This window comes from Elephantulus edwardii, unplaced genomic scaffold (assembly GCF_000299155.1).
Source record: "Elephantulus edwardii isolate Elephantulus edwardi_28Jun2011 unplaced genomic scaffold, EleEdw1.0 scaffold00063, whole genome shotgun sequence".
Taxonomy (NCBI): Eukaryota; Metazoa; Chordata; class Mammalia; order Macroscelidea; family Macroscelididae; genus Elephantulus; species Elephantulus edwardii.
Window position 1 is genome coordinate 449,849 of NW_006399813.1, and position 22,765 is coordinate 472,613.

At 50.1% G+C, this 22,765-nt stretch overlaps 1 protein-coding gene across 2 annotated transcripts in view; it reads left to right on the top strand.

Moving 5' to 3' along the window:
- The first annotated feature begins 4,236 nt into the window (after nucleotides 1-4,236).
- Nucleotides 4,237-22,765, top strand: part of PPFIA4 (protein tyrosine phosphatase, receptor type, f polypeptide (PTPRF), interacting protein (liprin), alpha 4) — a 60,515-nt gene continuing 41,986 nt past the window's right edge. The window contains exons 1-11 of one of the 2 annotated variants that reach the window (XM_006887880.1): nucleotides 4,237-4,470; nucleotides 11,528-11,629; nucleotides 11,873-12,037; nucleotides 12,318-12,392; nucleotides 12,621-12,710; nucleotides 13,679-13,870; nucleotides 15,115-15,261; nucleotides 15,559-15,693; nucleotides 19,160-19,243; nucleotides 19,486-19,617; nucleotides 20,812-20,903. In XM_006887880.1, coding sequence (XP_006887942.1) covers nucleotides 4,237-4,470; nucleotides 11,528-11,629; nucleotides 11,873-12,037; nucleotides 12,318-12,392; nucleotides 12,621-12,710; nucleotides 13,679-13,870; nucleotides 15,115-15,261; nucleotides 15,559-15,693; nucleotides 19,160-19,243; nucleotides 19,486-19,617; nucleotides 20,812-20,903 — 1,448 coding nt within the window. Of the gene's footprint in view, nucleotides 4,471-11,527; nucleotides 11,630-11,872; nucleotides 12,038-12,317; nucleotides 12,393-12,620; nucleotides 12,711-13,666; nucleotides 13,871-15,114; nucleotides 15,262-15,558; nucleotides 15,694-19,159; nucleotides 19,244-19,485; nucleotides 19,618-19,906; nucleotides 19,970-20,811; nucleotides 20,904-22,765 lie in introns of those variants that run through there. The other variant, XM_006887881.1, reaches the window with a different exon arrangement.

The following is a 22,765-nucleotide window of genomic DNA, read 5'->3' on the forward strand; positions in this document are numbered from 1 at the left end:
GTGACAGTGATGACTTTTGAGTTTCCACCTTTCCTCCAATAGAGTGTGTGTTTGGCCCTCCTCCTGATCCACCTCTTAGCTCTGAAGGGACGCTCACCCAGTGGCTTCCTCTTGGGCTGGCTCGTGGCTTGCTCAGACTTGAGCATGGTGCCCAGCAGCTTTGTCCCAGCCGTCTGACTTCCGTGGGGCTGGCAGCTTTGCTCTTGCAGATCCCTCTCCATGGCAGGGTCTACCATCTGGTAGGGCAGCAGGGAGCCCAGCATGTGTGCGTGTGGCCAGCCAGGGCACCAGACCCAACCTTATTGTTTATTAGAAGATGAGGGTGACTTTTGGGAAGACAGAGATGCCCCCGACTGCCTCTTTGGTGTTTATAAAGCCTAGAGACCTACTTTCCAGCCAAGCCCTCCCTCCTCTCTCACCCCCCCTTCTCCCTTTCACAGCCCGCCCACACCCCTTGCTGGTAGGGTCCCTGCAAGTGCTTGCTTTGGGTGCAGGCAGCTTTCGCCTCTGAATCAGGACCTGTGAGTGTTACTTAGAAATTGTGCAGGAGTTGAGGAGGCTTCTGTTAGGTGGAGATGATAATTGGGCTATTTAAAGACAGTCCTGGAGCTGGCGGGAGCCAGGTGTCCCATGGCTGTTCTGGGGCTCCCTCTGCCTGTTGTGCCTGTGCACGGGGTAGGGCGGAAGCAGGAGGTACTGGCTAGTCACCTCCGGAGCATCTGCCTGGCACCCCTTTGGGGGCTCATCTTTAACCATTTGGCCAGGGGAAGTAGAGCTGCTGCTACCTGGCACCTGATTTGGAAGAAGGCTGGGGAAGGGCTGCTGGCACTGAAGGCAGTGCCTCAGATGCCAGAATTACCAGGTGATTCAGAGGGGAAGGCTGCTGGCACCCAAAGCAAGCACTTGCTGGAGCCAGAGCAGTGAGGGCTGTGATAGGGAGACCACCTCCCAGTGTGGCCCTGAGGGCCTGTTCTCCCTGAGATCTTCCTGTAAGCTTCCACCCACAGGCCTGCCTTTGCCCAACACTGACATACACACCAGGTGCTGCTGACTCCTCTCCAACCCATGGTGTTGCTATTGCGGGAGTCAGAGCAGAGCTCTGTGGAGTTTCCAGTGGCTGGGCTTTCAGAAGTAGATCACCAAGCATTCCTTCTAAGCCTCTTGTGAATGAACTTGAACCTGCAGCTTTCCAGTTAGTAGCTGAGCTCGTTAACTGTTTGCATCACTAGAGACTCCAAGGTTAATTCGTCCTCTCCTATGACTGTGGGGTGCTTTCTGCTTGTCAAAGTTCCGCTCACCCATGGGCTCAATCCCTCAAAGGTAGAAGCAGGGGGCATGGATTTTATGTTAGAGCAGAAGCCTCAGTATGGTGGCCACCCCAAGGCTTCTGAGCCGATCTGTGGCAAAACAGCAGCTCAGCCCCTTTAACTCTTAGCTTCGGGTTCCTCCTTTATATTATCTTGCAAGTTCCCTAGGAATCTGACTGATCAAAGTCCCTCCTAGCATCACTGGGCTCCAGAGCACCTAGTTCTCAAAAATTAAGCTTTCAACACCAGGGACTTCTTCCCCTGCCTCCGTCCTGGGTGTGTGTGTGTGTGTGTGTGTGTGTGTGTGTGTGTGTGTGTGTGTGTGTGTTTAGACAAGGACAGTGGGGGCCATATGGATTTTCCACAGAACCAGAGCAAGTGCTGTTATTAGTGAAGTGGCGGCTCTGGCAAGCCTAGGGTAGAGTCCCCTCCCCTCCTCTCTGCTCCAGAGCCTCTGCGGGGCAGAGGGAGTGTGGGATGCCCTGGGTTGAGTGGAGTGCTGGCTGACATTGCAGCCTCTGCCTTTCACCGTGGCTGCTGAACTTGGAGGAGAGATCCTTTTGACTAGAGTTCATGTTTCTTTTCTGAGCACGTGTTTGTGGAAGCATAACGTGTGTGCCCTAAGCCACCAGGATGCTGGGTCTGCTTGTGAGTGTTTGTGTGTATGTGTGTGTGTTTGGGGTGTATGCACATGCCCAAACTTTTGTGTGAACTACGTCCTTCTGGTGGTGTCTGTGGGAATGAGGTCCCAGAATCCTCAAGGTGATGCTCTTTGATCTGACTCAGGCTCCACATTCCCCCTTTAAAACACCTCCACCTCCTTGCCCAGAGCCTGGATTTGAACCACCAGTGATATTCTACCTCTGAGTTAGCAATACAGTTCTCTAAAGTGTAGTCCACTAGCCCCTCTCATACCCCTTCTGCTGTATCAGCACCGTCAGGTGGGGTGAAAGGCATTCAGAGGCTTGACGCTATTCTGGCTCCTCTGTTGAATTCAGCCCCATATGCAGGAAAAGGAAGCACTGGTAGCTTTAATGGTAAGGGATTGCCTTAACAGCCTGAGGCCTTTGGTTCAAATCCACCACCTGCTCTGAGGGAGAAAGATGGGCAACCTCCTGGGTGATTTAAAGCCTCTGAAAACCCACTGGAGGGTCATCTATGAGTCCGTTCCCACTGGAGGGTGTACATAATGACATATGCAGGAGGAGGGAGCGCCCAGTGTCTGACCTCTCCCACTGCGTCCCTTGCCTCTTGTCCACCCGAGCCCTCTTGTTCTGCCTGATGTTCCTAAGGAGAGTCTCTCCCATGGAGGAGGGGGCGGGCAAGGGGGGAGAAGGTAGGTCCATTGTGAACACATCCATGTGCCCATCTCTGCACTGGACCTTCATATCCCTCCTGTCCCAGAGTGAAGACAGCTCCCTCTGGAAACTGACTAACGTTAGAGCCTTCCAACATGGCCAGGGAAATGGAAGCTGGCGGTGGGCAGAGAAACACCCAACTAAATGGTGCCTTCCTCATTGCACCTTCCTCTACTGACCTATGACAGGCTCCTGGCCTTGTGAGGTGCTTACTGCCCTCTGGTGACTCTGGCAGAGCTACTGGGGATAATAGTGAGCCGGTGGCCCCCACACCTCAGCCCAAGCCCACACTGGCCCTGGGTTCTTTTCCGGCCTCTGGTTAAATCAAAGGAGGTAGGCTGTGCGTTCAGCCTGGAAACCCGGTGCCTGCCAGGCCCGAGTGTGTTACTCCTTGGCAGACTTCACCAGCGGGAACTGCCTCAGCCAGCGTCTTCCCTGAATGATGGGCACCTCCCGGCCCTGTGCCTCGCAGGTGCCTTTCCTAGGATCTGTGTTGGGCCAGTCAGCCTACTCTACTTCCTGTGACCTGGGCACTCCTGCCTGTGTGGACGACTCCTAAGAACCCTTTACACCCTAACTAAGTCAGCGAAGGAGAGGAAGACCCTCCAATGAGATGATTGACACAGTAACTACAGCAATGGACTCAAGGGTGTCAGAGATGATGAGGATGGCACAGGATAGGACAGGGCTCAGCTCTGTTTTTCACAGGGCCGCCATGCTTGGTACTTGGCACCTAACAACAAGAGTGTGTTAGTTAACCCCTTCTGCACTTGCGTTGACTAGAGTGGGGGGAGGGGCCAGAGACCCTAATTTCCTTCTCCCCTCCACCCCCCAGGTCTCTGGAGGACTCAAGACAGCCTGCTGGCTGCTCCCTACCGCTGACTGAATCATTTCTATATTTGGCCATCGAGCCACGTGGGTGGGGGAACCACTGCGGCTGCACTTCTGACAGCTGTGGGGGGAGGGGAGATCAGGGGCAGGCTGCAGGGACTACAGAAGGCACCCTCCAAATGAGTAAGCCTGGAGAGGAGGCAGCGGCCTGCACTTCCCTCCCTCTCCTGCGCAGGTCCTGCCCTCTCCTCCTCATCCCTCCTCCTCACCCCCTTCCCTGGAAGCCCTTTCCTGCTGCTCCTCACCGTGGTCTTTTTTCCCACAGACCTGGTCAGCTCCGAGCCACTGCCTTGCAGAGACGATGGATGTCGCTAGACCCAGTTGGAATCCTGCCACGTGCCAGCGCACAGTTTAAAAGAAGGGCACCCTTTCAGCCCTGGCACCCCTTCCTGTCATGGCCACACTTGGCTGCTGCCCACTTCTCTGGGGACCCAGGGCGCCTAGCCCCAGCCCTGAGAGGATAAGTCAGGTCTTTTGGCTCCGTTCTCCAGGGGCCTTCCAGGCACCGGGTCCTTTTCAGAGCAAGAGCAACTGATGCCATGGGAGAAGCCTCTGCCCACCTGTCCACCCACCTCGCACTGCCCTCTCTGAGACCCACAGGCAGGGTCCCACTGGAGGTGCCAACCTTGTGAACCCTTCCCTGTCCCCCGACACCGAGAAGGCCCAGCCCACCCCTAACCATGTGTGAGGTGATGCCCACGATCAACGAGGGAGACCCTCTGGGCCCCCCTCATGGCGCCGACGCCGACGCCAACTTTGAGCAGCTGATGGTGAACATGCTGGATGAGCGAGAGAAGTTACTGGAGTCCCTCCGTGAGAGCCAGGAGACGCTGGCGGCCACGCAGAGCCGCCTCCAGGATGCCCTGCATGAGCGGGACCAGCTCCAGCGTCACCTTAACTCTGCCCTCCCCCAGGTAAGGCCAGCCATCCCTCCCCCACTCCACCATGCAGGGCTGAGCCCTGCGTCCTCAAGCCCTTCAGCTCTCAGGCATCAATTTACATATCAGTGATTGGCATTTACTCGCCTTGTCTCCAAACATTGCCTCAGCCCGGAGTTGGAGTATAAGATGATGTATTGGAGGCAGGAAAAACCCAGGCCGAGTGGTCAACTGCAGTGAGCCGGGTGACCAGCAGGTGGCAGCCTAGGCTGGAGAGAAAGCTCAGCTCAGCTGCTGCATTGAGGTTGGGGAAGAGGAATCTTAGAAGTGGAGATAAGAGAAGCCTTAGAGATTATCTAGTCAGGCTTCCTTATTGCACAGATGAAAAATCAGGAGGTGTCACGGCAGCAAATTACAGGCAGAGTTGCATCTAGAAACCAGGCATCTTGATACAGGTCATGCTCTTCAAAAACCCTCTTCCCTGGCAATCAGAAACCACTGATTGCCCTGTAGGAGAAGTAGAATTACCCATAGGATTTCCAGCACTATCTGGTGGCCTAATGGAAAGAAGCTGTGCTGCAATCCTGAAGGCAAGGGGTTCGGGACCATCTGCTGCTCTGCAGAAGAAGGATGGGCAACCTCCTCCCATGTGATTAACTGCTTCTGAAAGCCGGCCAGAGGGTCACCTATGGGTTGGTTCTGACTCTGTGGTACACAATAACAACAACAACAACATCCATCTTTGTGAAAGGAGCCCTGCTGGTGCTGTGGTTGAAGCTCTTGGTTACAAACTGAAAGATCAGTGGCTCGAACCTCCTATCTGCTCTGCAGGAGGAAAACATGGTGTACATGGTACCTGCTTCCGTGACGGTCTTGGAAACAGTATATGGCAGTTCTGCATTATCCTGTAGAGTTGCTATGGATCAAAATCAGTCTGACAGCTGTGGGTTGGACTTTGTAATCTTTCTCCCAAAGACTGTCTGGTGGGTTTAAAAGGCGACCTTACAGCTAGCCGAGATCCCTGGTGGCCTAGTCTAAAGGGAGCTGTGTTGCTAACCAACATTCAAGTGGTTCCTTCTTGGGAGAGAGATAAGCAGTGCTCCCCAGTGTGGTGTGCAGCCTCAGAAAGCCAGTGGAGGGCTGTCTATTAGTCAGCTCGGACTCGACTGCAGTGAATGAATGCTATTAGCCAGCCAACCTCCTAACAACTGTGCCACCAGAACTCTTAGCAATCATGTAAAACCAAAGAACAAACTCACTGTCATCCAGTTAATTTCTTCCTCATATGACCCTCCATTGGGTTTAGGAGGCTGTGAATCTTTGTGGGAAAGATTGCCATCTTTGTCCCATGGAGTAGATAATAGACCTTCAGCCTGTGTACCACTCTGCACTATTATTGTTGTTGTTAGGTGCCATCAAGGTGAGCATGACTCATAGTGACCCTGTGAACAAAAGATCTGAACCCTGTTCTAGCCTGCGCCATCCTCACCCTTCCTGATACACAAGAGCCCATTGCAGCAGTTACTGCATCATTCCACTTGGTTGAGGGTCTTCCTCTCCTTCGCCAACCCTCCAGCCTTCCCAGCATCATGTCTTTCTCAAAGGAATAGCATCTCCTAACAAAATGCCCAAAGTATGTGAGGTGAAGCCTCATCATTCTTGCCTCCAAAGAGCACTCCAGCTGCACCCTCTCTAAGACATATCTGTTTGTTCTCTTGGACATCCATGGGATGTTCAGTACTCTTCTCCAACACCACAGCTAAAAGGCATTGATTCTTTTTCTGTCATCCTTATTCATTGTCCAGCTTTCAGAGGCATAGCTAGGAAAGACTGTGGCCTGAATCAGATGCACCTCAGTATTCAAACTGACATCACTACTCCTCAGTAATTTGGAAAGATCCTTAACTGCAGATTTTCCCAGGGCAATGCATTTCCTTATTTCCTAACTGCTTGTACCAAGGGTGTTGTTAATTGTGGATCCAAACAAGATCAAGCTCTTGATAGTTTCAATCTTCTTTCCATCTGCTGCCTATCAGTCCAGTGGTAAGAATCTTCGTTTTCCTGACATTGAGATGTAATTAATACCAAAGGCTGCATTCCTTGATCTTCTGCAACATGTGCTTCAAGCCCTCCTCACTTTCAGCAAGCAAGTTTGTGTCATCTGCATGACGCAGGTTATTGATGAGTCTCCTCCAATCCTAATACTACACTCCTCCTCATAGAGTCCAGCTTCTCAGATAATTTGCTCAGCATACAGAGTGAATAAGTATGGAGAGAGAATACAACCCTGGTGCACTTGCTTCACAATTCTAAACCATGTAGAGCTCCCCAGCTCTGTTCACACAGCAGCCTCCTGGTCCAGGTATAGGTTCTGTATGAGCACAATCAAATGCTCTGGGATTCCCATTCTTCTCAATGTCAGCCACAACGTGCATAGTCAATAAAGCGCAAATAGACATTCTCCTGGTATTCTTTACTTTCAGCCAGAATCCATCTGACATCAGTAATGATACCTCTGGTGCCACAGCCTTTTCTAAATCCTGCTTGAACTTCTGGCAGTTCACTATCTATGTACTGTTCCAGTTGTTTTCTAATGATCTTCAGCAGTATTTTGCCTGCATGTCATATCAGTGATACTGTCGATGATTTCCACATTCATTTGGATCACGCTTCTTGGGAATAGGAACAAATATAGATATCTTCCAATCCATTGGCCAGACAGCTGTCCGTCAAATTTCCTGGCATAGACTGGTGAGTGCATACAAGGCTGCATCTTTTAATTGAAACAAGTCATTTTTATATCCCATCGATTCCTGGGGCCTTATTTTTTGCCAATGCCTTCAATGTAGCTTCCACTTCCTCCTTTATTACCCTTGGCTCCTTTTCATATGTTTCTGCTTGAAATTTTTCAGTGTCAATCAATACTTTCTGGTACAGTGACTGTGTATTCCCTCCATCTTCTTTTGATTCTTTCTGGGTCATTCATTATAGTTCCCATAGCATCTTTTAACATTGTGACATGGGGCTTAAATTTGTTTTTCAGTTCTTTCAGCTTGAGAAGTGCAGAGAAAATTCCTTTTTATTCTCCAATTCCAGTTCTCTGGACATTTCATTGTAAAATACTTTGCTTTGTTCTCCCAAGGTGCCCTTTGAAATCTTCTTTTTTTATTTTTTATTTTTGTGTGTGTGTACCATCAAATCAGATCTGACTGGTACAGGAGGAGATTGTCCCTTCTTCCCCGGCAGAGCATCTGGTGGATTTGAACCGAGCGCCTCTGGGATTGTAGTTGCAGCTGCTTGCCACTAGGCCACCAGAGCTCCCCCCTTTGAAATCTTCTGTTCAGCTTTTTCACTTCGACATGCTTTCCTTTGCAGAGTTGGTTCCAACTTTATGGTAATGAGGTGGGTTTGTGTTTTTGGTTTTGTTTTTGTTTTCTGAAATGTGGTAGGCAGTGTATTGAGATCACATTCCATGGATCACCTCTCTAAATTCTCACAGTAACTATGAAATTGATACTACCATCACCACCATCTGCATTTTATAATAAGCAGTGAAGTGAAAATTGGGAGGGATTAGTAAATTGCCAGGGCCCACCCATTTAGCAGATGGCAGAAGGAATGGAGCCCAGGTCTCCAGAGGCTGTATGTCTCACCTCCCTATGTTGGTGGGGGCTCTCTTGCTTCTTACTTATCACCCATTTGATGCTCACCCCAGAACAAGGTGCAGAAGAGAGCCAGAACTTGGGTTTTGGGGCCTGCTGTTTGTCAAAGAAGGCATGTGTATATGCTTCTGTAGCCAGGTGCTGGGCAGAGCAGGGGTGCAAGTCTGGCCACATTGTGCATGGTTCTGCACCCTCCACTGATGCCTTTCGGGTACTGTACACAGTGGACTGCGCAGCTAGTGTCAGGCAGCCCCCAGGAGCCAAACCGCCTGGTACTCAGCTCCTTTCCCTGTGTGTAGGGAGGAGTCAGGATTCAGCCTGCATCGGGGAGCATCCTTCCCAGAAGTGATGCGAGCAAAGACTTGTGATGCTTCATGGAGGAGAATGGGGACCCTGGTGAGGAATTGGGGTGCATGAGGCCCTGAACATGCTCCCACTCAATGAACCACTCACTCTCCCCAAGGAGCTGATAGACCATAAAGGGAATAAACAAGAACCCAAATGATGATAAGAGAATGAGGAGGAAGAGGAGAGGCCCCAAAGGATTGTTAAGCACAATGTCATTGATAAAAATAGCTGCCTTTGATGGACTTGTGCTAAGTGCTTTCTGTGTGTTGGCTCCCTTCCCTCCTCATAGGGATACACTTGATTTAGGACTTTGTCTCTGTTCTACAGATTAGAGAACTGAAGTTCAAAGAGATGGAGGAACATGCCCAAGGTCACACAGATAAGGGGGAAGGCAGAGCTGAAATTTGATGCAGGGCTTGTCTACCTGCCCAGATAGAAGCTTAGAGGACAGGGGGTTGTATCGTCTCGCTGCTGTAGCCCGCTCCTTCTCTTACTGCCATCCGGTCCGAACTGACTCATAGCTGACCCTTCAGAGGGGTTTCCAAGGCTGTAGATTGCGTTAGAGGAGGTTGTTCATCTTTCTCCTGGAGAGCGGCTGGTGGATTTGAACCTCCTGCCTTTAAGATGGCAGCGCAGCTCTTTACCCATTAGACCACAAAAGCTGTATCCTATGTTGTTGTTGTTGTTGTTACATGCTGTCGAGTCGTAGATGACTCATAGTGACCCTATGAAGGAAAGGCCTGAACACTTGTATAACTTTCGTTTCTTAAAGTTCATAGAGTTTCCAGAGGCAAGCTATTTCAGAAGTTGATGCCACTCCTGCTTCCAAGCTTGTTTTAATCGGGAAGCTCCACCGAATACTGTCTACCATGGGTAACCATTATCACATTTGACACATCTGTGTCACAGTGTTCAGCATCACAGCAGCCACGAGTTACCTCTGTAGAGAAAATGGACAGACCAGTGCTGTACCACTTGGAAGAATGTTTGACCAAAAATGATTAAAACCAGGCCTGAGGGTCACAGATTAAAATCACCCATCTTTGACTTGATAGCATAACTTTCTATTCATTAGGCCAACAGAGCTCTCTCTATGTTGTTGTTAAGTGCCATTGAGTCATAGATGACTCATAGTGCCCCTATGAACGTAAGACCTTGTACAACTTTCATCGTTTCTTCAAGTTCCTAGAGTTTCCAGAGGCAAACTCTTTTGGAAGAGGATGCCACTCCTGCTTTCAAGCTTGTTTTAATTGGGAAGCTCCACCAAACACTGTCCACCATGGGTAACCCTTATCGCATAGGGCCTAACAAATGGCTAGTTGTTAAGTGTTATCAATTTGGTTCTGATTCACCATGACCCTATAAACAACACAATGAAATGTGCCCAGTTCTGTGTCTTCCTCAGAGTTTCTGCTGTGTTTAAGCCCTCCTGACCACCCATGGCCTGCTTTGGAGTGATAGAAAAGGTTACTTTGGGAGTTCTTCCTCAGTCACAAGTCCTTTGTGTGTGAGGGAGATTCCAGGTGGGAAGCCATTGCAACATTCTTCACACTCAGACATGAGCATCAGTACAGGAGGGGTCACTCATCTGAAAAACTTCCTGGAATAAGGTCCTGCCTAAGGGGGATTTGGTGAGCCTTGGTCCGTGGGCATGCTCTCTGAGGGTCTCAGCCTGGAAGTGGGGTGTGTGTGGTCAGTAAAGCCAGGGCAGGTGGCATGGCATTAGGTGACAGGATGTGGCAGTGGCCAATGAGCAGGGCTCCTGGGAAGCCATGGCTGGTTATGTGACTGTGGGCAGGTTTATCTGTGCTTTTGCTCCCATGGAGATGGACCCCTCCGTCCACCAGCTGGCTCTTATATCTTGGATGACTTGAACTTGTAAAGCTCTGGTAAGGAACAGAAAAGAGCTCTCTGGGGCACAGATTCAGACTTTATCTTCGAAGCTCCCTTTTATTCCTCAAATCTTTCATTAGTTTCTATCTGGTGCCCTGGAGGTAAGGAGCCGCTCTGCCATCCCAAAGGCTTGTAGTTCAGATCTACCAGCTGCATCAAGGGGAAAAGCTATACAATCTCTTCCCGCTATGAGTTGGTTTTGGCTTGATGGCACACTACAAAAACAACAACCATGCCAAACCAAAAGCAGAGATTTCATTGACTTGCTGGGGAGACCAAAATGCAAGGTGGTTGTTGTCAGATCTGACCCATAGCTCACCCTCTGTCCAGTTTTCAGAAGTGGTTAGTTGCATAGTAGGAGATTGCCCATCCTTCTGAGGAGTAGCGGGCGGCCTCGAACTGTGTGCCTTAGGGATTGCAGAGCAGCTTCATAACACTAGGCTACCAGAGCTCCCTAGTCACAGTTGGGATAATTAAATAAAAATGGCCAGCAATACTAATCTGAGTGTCTGATTCAAAGTTGAAATTGGAGATATTTGGATTTGAAAACTGATTCTGTCAGAATGAAGGTCCCTAGAAGACCCTACCGACTGGGCTCTCGGCAAGAATGGTACACAGCCGCTGGGCATACCTGTCATGCAAGGTGGGGGAGAAGAAAAGAACCAGGCTGTGGGTGTGGCTGGAGGGGAGGGGCTGCGTGTCTTTCTCACTCTTGTATCCAAATCAATCCATGGTTCTCCAGTACATCTCCATAATACAGATAGATAGGGTCTTTATTTAAAAACATATTTCTTATTTTTTTTATTCATTGTTGCATGCTTTCTTCTCCCCCATCCCCCCTCCCTCAGCCCGCCCCAAAGGCACCCTTTTTTCCAGATTGTTCTTGTACATATAATGCATAATGATATATTCCTTTTGGACAGTTCTTCCCCATTATCTATTCACTCTTTTCTCATTCTCTCCCCCTTCCATGTCTGTCCTGTTTTATAACAGTGGTTTTATGCAGTATTTATCCTTTTGTGACTGAGATATTTCACTCATCAAAATGTCCTCCAGGCTCCTCCGTGTTGTATAATATTAGATAGGGACTTTTATGGAGTGAGGAAGGGGATCCCACCTCCAACTTTGTGGTACCAGACACTCCTTAGGGCATGAATCCTTATGCACTGAGGGGCTTTGGGATTTTTCAGGAATTTGCCACTTTAACCCGCGAGCTGAGCATGTGTCGGGAGCAGCTTCTAGAGCGGGAGGAGGAGATCTCAGAGCTGAAAGCAGAACGAAATAACACAAGGGTACGTGCAGATGGCCTGCTGCGTGCGTGTGAGGGCACACACATTGCTGCGGGCAGCCAGTGGGTCCGGCCATGAGTGACATTCTGGTTCTGTTGTGCATGGGTCCACCATGAGTTGAGGACCAACTCCACAGTTGATAACAACATGGGAGTATGTCAGCCTCGTAGGTGACCCTGGGGGCCCTGCCTATACCTCATGGGGTGCTTGCTTACGACTCGCCCTCCCTGCCCTGTTCCGTGCCAGCTGCTTCTGGAACACCTGGAGTGCCTGGTGTCTCGTCATGAACGGTCACTGCGGATGACGGTGGTGAAGCGCCAGGCCCAGTCACCTTCAGGGGTCTCCAGTGAGGTGGAGGTCCTGAAGGCCCTCAAGTCGCTGTTCGAGCACCACAAAGCCTTGGATGAGAAGGTACCCACTGCCCACCTCAGCCAGCCAGACTTCCCTGGACCTCCCAGAGTCCTTTCTCTGCCATCCCTATGTCTTGTGCTTAGGGAAGATGGCTCTCTAGCCTCGGAACTGGCTCCCGCCCACCGTTGGCCTCATTTGTGGTCCTCCTTCCAGGTTCCCTCCCTCTTGGAATGCCCTTTTTTTGCCTCATGCCCAAAGGCGGTAGACCAAGCCCAAGCCCCGCCAGCCTGAGTCCAGTGGGGTTCCCCTTTCTTCCTCCATCTCCCCTTACCTCGGGCAGGTGCGAGAGCGGCTCCGGGCAGCGCTGGAGCGAGTGAGCACGTTGGAGGAGCAGCTGGCAGGTGCCCACCAGCAGGTAAGCTCCCTCTACACCCTCTATCTGCAGACAAAATTTTTGGAGGCTCAGGCTGGTTTGTTTCTCTGCCTCACTCAGTTCCTCATCCTGTTTCTCCCACTATCTTGGCTGGAGACTGCTAGCCCAGGCTAGCAGGGTACCTCTGTCTGGGAGGTAGGAGGCTGAGAAGAGTCTAGGATAAGAGTTTCTCTTTCCTTTGACTCATTGTCTGGGGCCTGTGATCCACAGGTGTCTGCCCTGCAGCAGGGGGCAGGGGTGCGGGACGGAGCGCCAGAAGAAGAGGGGACTGTGGAGCTGGGGCCCAAACGTCTCTGGAAGGTGGGTGATGGGGCAGCTGCATCATAGAGGGCACCATTTTTCCAAGACAAGTGGGGGCCCTGACTTACTGGTTGCATTCAATTTGGGCCTTCTTCCAGTGTTTCCACTTGTCTTGTTTTCCTTCTACCATCTTGTCTGCAAATATGCCTATTGGGTTTTTTTTTAGTACCCAATACGACAACATGTTTGGTAGAGTGGAGGGACAGCGCAGGAGGGGAAGGCCCTCAATGAGGTGGATTGATTCAGTGACTGGGGTAATCGGGATGGGTGTGTCAGAGACGGTGTGATTGGCACAGGACAGAGCAGAATTTAGGGCTGTTGTACATAGGGTCGCTATGAGTCGCAGGCGACTCGACGGCACATAACAACAACAACAACCCAATATGCCATTAAAGCATGTAGCATGCATGCCCAGCTTGAATTACCAGGTGGCATCTATCTCATGTATCAGCCTCAGTCAAGACCTCTCTGTCTGAGCCTTTGTTCTCTTTCTGGATTATGAAAGGCTGGCATAGTGGGTAAAATTAGGGAAGCGTGGTGCTGTCTTCCATGAAGAGTTGTGCTGCTAACCTGAAGGTGGGGTCTCTCTGGTGGCTGCAATCCATCAGTGATTCTGTGAGAGAAATATGGGTGATCTCCTCCCATGAGATTTACTGCCTCTCAAAAATCTACTGGAAGGTCGCTTCCGACTTGACAGCAATGAATTGAGTGACGTTGAGTTAGAGTGAGTGAAGTTAGGAATTACTATTTTTCAAGAGATAGACAGGAAAATAATAAGAGTGTTTGCCATTGTTTTGTGTGAACTGTGTGCACGCAGGAAGGAATGGTTGCCTGGTAGTGTGCCGTGATAGGGGACAGGACTGTGACCCACTTTGAGAATGTTCTCCTTGCTCCCATCTCCCCCGGGCTGGACAGTGGGGTGGGGTACCCTGGGTCCAGTGGTTGATGGTGGCTCACTGTCCCTGGAGGAGGATGCCGGCCGGGTTGAGGAGCTACAGGAACTTCTGGAGAAGCAGAACTTTGAGCTGAGCCAGACCCGGGAGCGACTGGTCACCCTGACAGCAACTGTGACTGAATTAGAGGAGGACCTGGGTACGGCCCGCCGGGACCTCATCAAGTCTGAGGAGCTGAGCAGCAAGCATCAGCGGGACCTCCGTGAGGTGAGCAAGGACCCAGTCTGCATGTGGTGGCCTCACCTCCTGAGCGCTGGGCGTTTGGCAGCCAGGAGGGCAGCTGCATGGGCACCCTGGTGTGGAGGGCACTCAGGCAGGGCTGGAAGTGTTAGAGTGAACACTTGATGAGGTCCAGGGTCTGAAGGGAAGCCCTTGGGTGGCTCAGACAGTTGAACGCTTAACTATTTGGTAAAAAGTTGCTGGTTAGAAATCACCCAGAGAGCCTTTGGAAGATATACCTGCCCGTCTAAAAGATCTTAACCAGAATGAGAGAAACAGAATACCCAGATGGTTCTTGCTGCCCTTTTCGTGCCAATACTGTAAGTTCTTCCTGCAGTCTGGCGAGGTGGGTACTGCTACTGCCCTCATGTCACAAGCCTCTTGGAACGTGACACTTCATTAGATTGTGCCATTATCCTAGTGCCAGGAAGCTTGCTACAGAACAGGGAGGCTGAGCTGCTTTCTTTCATCCTTATTGTCTTTAACCTCTCCTTGAACATAGCATTCCCAGCAGAGCCCAGGGCACATTCCCTGTACCTTTGACTTGATCACCAGCAGAAATCACAGATGATGGTGTCATAGCTATCTTGATACTTTCATTACACCCACCACTACTAGGAAATCTCAGTTCTTCAGCCTACCCATGGCATTTACTATTTAATGTGGCAATAAAACACAATATTCTAAAATACTGTAAATTGAAAAAAATATAAAAGATCTTAACCTTAAAAATCCTGTGGAGCAGTTCTGCTTTGCACGTATGGGGTCAATATGAGTCACAATCACCTCAACAATTAACAACCACACAAGGGAGAGAGGAATAAGAGGGGTGAGCTAAGGACTCATCAGGAGAGCATGGAGAAGAGACAAGTACTCATGGGAGGCACAACCAAGTATGTCTCAGAGAAGGCGCAGTCACAGTCCTCCTTAGAGGGAAGCGTGGTGAAACTTCATCTCACATACTTTGGGCATGTGGTGAGAAGCAGCCAGTCCTTGGAGGAGGACATGAAGCTTGGAAGGGTGGAGGGTCAGCGAAAGAGAGGAAGACCCTCAACGAGTTGGCTTGGCATAGTGGCTGGATGAGTAGGCTTGAGTACAGCAGGGATGATGAGGATAGCACAGCATAGGGTTCAGGTCTCCTGTTCATAGAGTCACTGTAAGTTGTGGTTGACTTGATGGCACCTAACAACAACAACAATAGGATGGCAGCAGTCTCCTTCTTTCCCACCCAGGCTCTGGCCCAGAAGGAGGACATGGAGGAGCGGATCACCACACTGGAGAAGCGCTACCTGGCTGCTCAGCGAGAGGCCACATCTATCCATGACCTCAATGACAAGTTGGAGAATGAGCTCGCCAATAAGGAATCCCTCCACCGGCAGGTAACTTCAAGGTGGGGAGGGATCCAGTATTATGCTTGACCCTAGAGGTCCTGACAGGTGTGCTGGGACCTTCCCTTAGTGGCTCAGGAGTTTCTGGGTCCTGCAGGCAATCTTGGGAAAGGAGAAGCATCATTCGGGGTGAGTGGGGCATCTTGGGAAGCTCAGATCTAAGGTGGACCTTTACTGTTTCTGACTCAGCACCTGCTCTCTGCAGGCTGGGGTTGAGGCAAGGGATGGGAGGAGGAAAGAGTTTCAGTCTTCTTTCTGGAATCACTTCCCATGCCTCTACTTTCCTAGTGTGAGGAAAAGGCCCGGCACCTACAGGAACTGCTGGAAGTGGCTGAGCAGAAGCTGCAGCAGACTATGCGGAAGGCAGAGACACTGCCGGAGGTGGAGGCTGAGCTGGCCCAGAGAATTGCAGCCCTCACCAAGGCAAGTGGGCCAGGGATTGGGGCAGCTCTTTCCCCACCTGCTGTTCTATGGTTGGGAGAGTGTGGAAGGCAAACTGGATGTAGAGAAAATCCCGTCTCATAGTGTGACCTCAGGACACACACTTCATTGTGGATATCAGTTAAGAAAAGTGATCCCTGCCCTTATCGTCCTGCAGAGGTATGATGATCACCGAAGAAGGTGTATACAGTCACTTTCAGGGCATTGTTGTGGAAGCTACCTCTTTTGAGTACCTTTTATATCATTGTGGTTCATGATGTCTTTTGTTTGGGGGTAGAGTAGAAAGAATAAAACGTTTGTCTCTGAAAAGATAGACTCTTGAGAAGAGATATGATCAGAGTCACTACATCCTGGAGTTTACACTGAGCTCATCCTTCCTTATTGAATGGAAGCAGTCTAGATTTAGATAACACCCCTGGTTGCTTAAAGGCTGCAGTAGAGAGTAAAGTTATTGGTTTGGCTTTGTTTTTTAAATTGTGATTTTAAAAAAAGATTTACAGAGAAGTTAGGTTTTCATTAACAATCTAATTCATTGCTCGTGGGAATGTAAAGTGGTACAATCACTGTAGAGCACAGTCTGTCACTTTCTTTAAAAAAAGTGGGAATTAGAAATACCATTTGACCCAGCAATTTCACTTCTGGGAATATGCCCTAAATAAACCAGAGCTGTGATTCAAACAGATGTATGCACACCCACGTTGTTCATAATAGCAAAGAGAAAGAAGCAGCCCAAGTGCCAGTCAACAAATGAATGGATAGGAAAACTCTGGTACATCCACACAATGGAATATTATACAGCGTTGAAAAACAGTTAACTCATAAAACACTACACAACATGATTGAGCCTGGAGGACATTATGCTGCATGAAATATCTCAGTCACCCCAGTTACTGTTGAGTTGACTCTGACTCGTGACCCCGTTTGTGTTGGAGTATAGCTGTGCTCCACAGGGGTTTTGGTGGTTGGTTTTTCAGAAGTTGATCACCTGACCTGTCTTATGAGGCACCCCTGGATGGAATGGAGCCTTCAGTCCTTTGACTGGGAGCAGAGTATATGTAATAATTTGGATCACAGGAGAAATGAAAGGGGATATAGTTTTATTCTAATGAATAGAAAACTTTATGGGATGCTAAGTCCTAAAAGTTGTACAGGCTGAAAAAGAATAGGTTCTAGAGGAGTTAGGTCAATACACGGACAGAGATTTGCAGTGTGTTAATCAGGAGAATTTAGGAGTGGTTGCCCTGGGCTAGAGGCTTTCAGGAGGGTTTACTGTAGCTCCCCTCAGCCCAGGTATGCGAGGAACCCCGATTAGTCAGCACCAGGCCAAGAAATCAAAAGATGAATTTCACTGGGCAAATCTGCTGCCAAAGACCTTTTTAAAGTGCTAAAGAACAAAGATGCTACTTTAAAGACTAAGGTACGCCTTGACCCTGTTTGTTGTTGTTGTGTGCCGTCAGAATGGACCCATTGCTTACCCTCCAGTGGGTTTTCAGAAGCAGTTAATTGCATGAGAACAAATGACCCATCCTTTTCCTGCAGAGCAGCTGGTGGATTCAAACCCTGTCCCTTTGAGATCACAGTGCAGCTTCTTACCACTCGGCCATCAGAGCTCCCCTTGACCCTACCCATGATATTTTTCAATTGTTTCACGTGTGTGAGAAAGTTGGACAAGGAATAAGAACAGAGAACTGATGCCTTTAAATTGTGGTGTTGGCGAAGACTATTGAATTTCCCGTGGGCTGCTCAAAGAACAATCACGAATCTATCTTGGACGAAGTGTAGCCAGAGTCCTTAAAAATAAGGATGGTGAGATTTCTCGCATACTTTGAACATGTTATCAGCTGGAGCCAGTTCTTAGAGAAGGGCACCATGGTTGGGAAAAGTAAAAGGTCAGAGAAAGCAAAGAAGACCTTCAATAAGATAGGTTGACTCAGTGATTGAAACAGTAGGCACAAACAAAGATGATGAGGATGGCACAGAATTGCTAGAAAAGCAGGGTATCATTCTGCGGTCATGGAGTCTCTGGGAGTCAACAGCTGACTTGGCAGCACTTCTCAACAGTAACAGGCCCCTGAGCACAGAGGCTGACAGTGTGGTGGTGTGGGTGCTCCAGGGGTTGAACCCACAGCCTGCCTGTCCTTCAGTAGACTTATGACAAAGCCTGATTTTGCCACTGTGTGGCTCTGCGGCCTTGGAAAAGCCACCTCTCCCCTGACTTTACTTTAGTGTTCTCTCCATCATGACGTGTCTCTAAGGTCCTTCCAGAGAGTTCTGGTATCACAGTGGCTAAACATTTGATGGATTGAACTCATCATTTGGCACATAACCTGGTGACCCGCTCCGGTAAATATCTCCACTTTGGAAACTCTCAGGGCAGCTGCACTTCGGTCACTATGAGTTGAAATTGACTTGATGACGCAAAACAGTGAAATATTCATAGTGTTTCAGCATGAAGGGCCAGGTTTGAATCAAAGCAGAGGATGTGTGTGGGATGCTGAACAGTCAGCCTTGGAGTCTCCCAAATCCTGACAAGGGGTGGGCTGGAGTGAGTAACATCCAAGTGAGTCGTAGCAGGGGCATTTGAAGGAAGAGTTTTCTGATTCTAAGATGCGTGACACTGAGTACCTTGTCAGTGGAGACGGTGGGGTCTTGTCTCAGGAGGTACGTGGAAGAAAAGAGAGACCTCTCAATCTGGGCTGGTTTAATAGCAGCAGCATCATGGCTAACTCAGGCTGTTAGCAGATCAAAGCTCAACAGTGGTTCTGAAGAGAAAAGACCTGACAGTCTGTTCCCATGATTTGCATGCTTGAAAACTCTTTGAGAAGAACTCTCTGTTCTTTTATGTAGGGTTTTGATGAGTCAGAATCAACTCGGCAGCACACAACAATAACAAACATGGTTGTGTGGTGCTTGTGTTGTAAATGTTTTTGATAGACTATCTCATTTTGTGTTCTCCGTGGTCCAGTGGGCCTGGGGGCTTTTATTATCCACATTTAAGGCTGGGTAAACAAATTTCAGCAATTTGCCCAAGGTTTGCACAATTGGTAAGAGAGAAAGCTAGGATTTGAACCGTGGCAGTCTGGCTTGAGTCCATACTCTTAAGCACATTTGCATTTCCTTGGAGCTATAGGAGAGATTCGTGGTAGTTCATGAAGGAGAGTTGTTTTGTTTTTACCTGCTCTCCTGGGAAGCATGGGGAGACTTTGTGGTTTCTTGAGCTGCACGTGCCAAAATACTTCAAGACTAACCTCACTAGGAAGGAGGGTGCATGGGGAGGTAAGCCGGGGTGACGGCAGCTCTGGTCCAAAATGACAGGTGGTGGGCTGGGCTGCTTTGTACCTGAGACACTGATGTTTAAGACCATATGTACAGCAGGGCAGGCAGGTGTGAGGCCTGAGCAGGAGCCAAGGGAGATAAAGAGCTATCTCTGGCCCACCTTTGCCCCTAGGCTGAAGAACGGCATGGCAACATTGAGGAGCACCTGAGGCAGCTGGAGGGGCAGCTGGAGGAGAAGAACCAGGAGCTGGCACGGGTGAGGGTGGTTCTTCACTGGGATATGGAAGGCTGGGGCGTGGAGACGAGGGGTCTGGCAAGGGCAAGTTAATGAACGGAGGTGGAGGTGGTTGGGAGTGTTGGAGGGAAAGGTGGCCCCCCCTCCTCGCTGGTGGATGGGTTGAAGAGCCCCCAGCGGGCTTGGGTGGCTGGCTTCTGGGCAGGGCTGGGAGAAGTTAAGGCCCTGTGTGTGAAGTGGTGCGAGACGCGCTGGCTGTGCAGGTGCGCCAGCGGGAGAAGATGAATGAGGACCACAACAAGCGGCTGTCAGACACGGTGGACCGGCTGCTTAGCGAGTCCAACGAGCGCCTGCAGCTCCATCTGAAGGAGCGCATGGCTGCCTTGGAGGAAAAGGTGCCCAGTGCTGGGGCCTGGTGGGCGGGGCTCCGGGGAGGGGGCGGAGCTGGGCTGGGAGAGGCTGGCCTGGTAGGCGGGGCCAACGCAAGCCTGGGGCTGAGGCGACTGTTCGGATGGAGCATTCATTGCAGGAAAGATGTAGACTCGAGGCAGAGGAGGGCATGGATGGGGTTGGGAGTGGGGATGGACGAGTGGACCGAGAGGGTCAGGTCCGGGCTAGGGAGAGGTATGAGCCTGAGAGCAATAGAGGGGTCGTGGACCCTGGCTCACCGCTGTTCGCCCCCAGAACACGCTGATCCAGGAGTTGGAGAGCTCCCAGCGGCAGATTGAAGAGCAGCACCACCACAAGGTATCCAGCTGCTGGCCAGCCCCGCCCGGGGAGGGGGGAGGGAAGGACTGAGAAGCACCAGAACGTGCTTTTGAGCGAATGCTGTTAACATCCTACATTGCGTCAATACGCTAATAACAACAGCAACTCAGTGCCTTCAACATGGAATTCATTCGTAACTGACCCACCAACGTGTTTTCAGAGGCTATAAATTGCACGGAAAGAGACTGCTCATCTTTCTCCCATGGAGCAACTGGGTGGATTCGAACCACTTGCCTTTAGGTTGGCAGTTCAGTTCTTTACCAGTAGACCACCACTAAATACTCGATTTCAACCAATTCCCACCCTAGCCCTTCAGGGTAGGTCCATACCTTGCCCACAAATAAAGGAGAAAACAAGACCATAGGCTCAGTCTATAGGGTAGTGATGGCAGCAAAGAGGTAAGACTCAGTAGAGGATGCAATGAAAGGATTTGGTGGTAAAGCTAGAGACCTGGAGGAGTAGCCACGGTCCCTGCCATAGCAATATATGTGAGGTCTGGGGGCACACTGGGACCCCTCCACTGCTCAGCCCTGTTTACTGTGCCGCTGCATGGCAGTGAGCAGGCCTTTTCCAGCACTGTCCATTCCTAGACAGGCCTCATTTGGGGCTCTGCCGCTCTGCTCCTCTGCATACTCTCCAGTCGGATCTCTTCTCTTTGATGTCATCTGTGGGCCTGATCTGGGGCCCCTGGCTTTGGACTTTGCAGTACATTCTTCTGCTTCTCCCTAGCTCTGCCGTCCTCTTTGCCCCTCTCTGACGCCCACTCTCCCTCTCTGCCCCTCCCTGGCCCCCATCCCTCACCCTGGGTCTACCTGGCACAGGGCCGCCTGTCTGAAGAGATTGAGAAGCTGCGCCAAGAGGTGGACCAGCTGAAGGGTCGAGGGGGGCCGTTTGTGGATGGCATCCACTCCAGGTACTGGAGCATGGGAGGCTGGGCGTGCTGGGATGGGGTCCTGGATGGACCCTGGGGAAGGAGACTTCCCTCCACCAAAAAGACCGCCCAGGACCTTAGGGTCCTCCTCCTATTCAGGGTGGGACAGCAAAAGGCTCAGAGAACTTGCCCGGTTCACATGGGCACCTGTTTAGAAGGGAGTGCCTGTCCTCAAAGGGATGCTGAGAGGCAGGTAAAGTGGACGATGCTGCTTCCTGGAGCCGTGGGACACAGACCATGCTTCCTTGACAGCAGGCATGCTGTGGACAGTAGTCTGCTGGGTTGTGTGTTCACCCATGTTCCATGGGGCCCCATGAAGGAGAGCTCCGCTCGCTCTTGCTCTTTGGCGATACCATCTTTAGGCCTCAAGAAGATTCCTGTTTGAGAGTTTAGGACCACCCCAATTCACATAGCAAATAGTGGTCAGAGAGACAGCAGAAGAGATTGAAATGAGATATCAAGAGCTTTTGGAAGTTGAGATAACCTGGAATCTTCCCCCCCCCAACTAAACACCATTTTAAGATATGACGAATGGAGCTTTTCACCTTGAATTAGGCTCATGTTTTAGGCAACTTCCAGATACCCCCTGCCCCATTTTGTGAAGCTGTTGACTTTGTATTCTGACTTCAAATCACCCTCAGGTTACGTGGACAGAATAGGTGAATGCCGCTTAAGGTTGATGGCTCCTTGGTCTCTTAGATCGGAACCCTCATTTCCCCCTTAGTTATGTTCTTATTGTATCCAATATGACAGAATTCAGCTGCCATAGGAGGCAGAATAAAGGAAATTTGTGATTATGTGTAGGGTTTGGAGAGACTTAGCGCTTGAATGCCTTCAAGCTGTGGTGCTGGAGAAGAATGTTGACTGCTAGGAGAACAAACAACTTTGTCCCGGAGAGGGTGAAACAATGCTGCTCCTTGGAAGCAAGGATTCTGAAGCTTTGTCTGACATACTTGAGGCTTGTTGTAAGGAGGGACCAGTCCTTGGAGAGGAACATCATGTTTGGAAGGGTGGAGGGACAGCACAGGAGAGGAAGACCCTTGATGAGATGGATTGATTCAGTGGTTGGAGTAATGAGAGTAGGTGTGTCAGAGGCAGTGCGATTGGTACAGGACAGAGCAGAGTTTAGGGCAGTTGTACATAGGGTGGCTATGAGTAGCAAGCGACTCGACGGCACGTAACAACAACAACAACAACAACAGTGCTTGAATTAGGGAGATGGACATTGACTTATGAATGTCTTGAGTGGCCCTCCAGACTTAAATACTATCTTCAAGTTCATCAGAGATTATTGTAGAGGACAAGAAGAAGCAGGGCATTGAGGCAGTCTCCTCTATCTCCCTTCCTGTAGGTCGTTCAGAATGGATCAAGCCCATAGTTTAATAAGACACAACACACACACACACACACACACACACACCCTGCCCCCGAGTACACCAACCCATTTGTCACACCTTGCTTGTTTTAACCGTTGGGAATTCTTTCCTGGCTTTGCCCACTGGGCCCATGTGGGAATGTGGACTGAGCTGCAGAGGAGGAGAGGAGAGAAGCAAGAATCCCTTTCTCTCCAGCTTTCTCATAGGCCCACCCTATCCCTTTGTCCTTCCTTCAAAAGGATCTCATGCTCAGAAGGGATAGTGAAAAAGTGTCACTAGGAGATACTTTCAGATATTCCAGAGGATCTCAGGGCTGGAATAGACCTTTGGGGAAGCCAAAATACTTTCCCCCTTCATGTCTCTGATATAGTTTCAGGACATCTGGAATGTCCTGGGGATGAATTCAGGCAGGGCCTGTCTATAGATTATAGGGAGACTCAAGAAAAATGACAGAGGAGAAATCCAAGC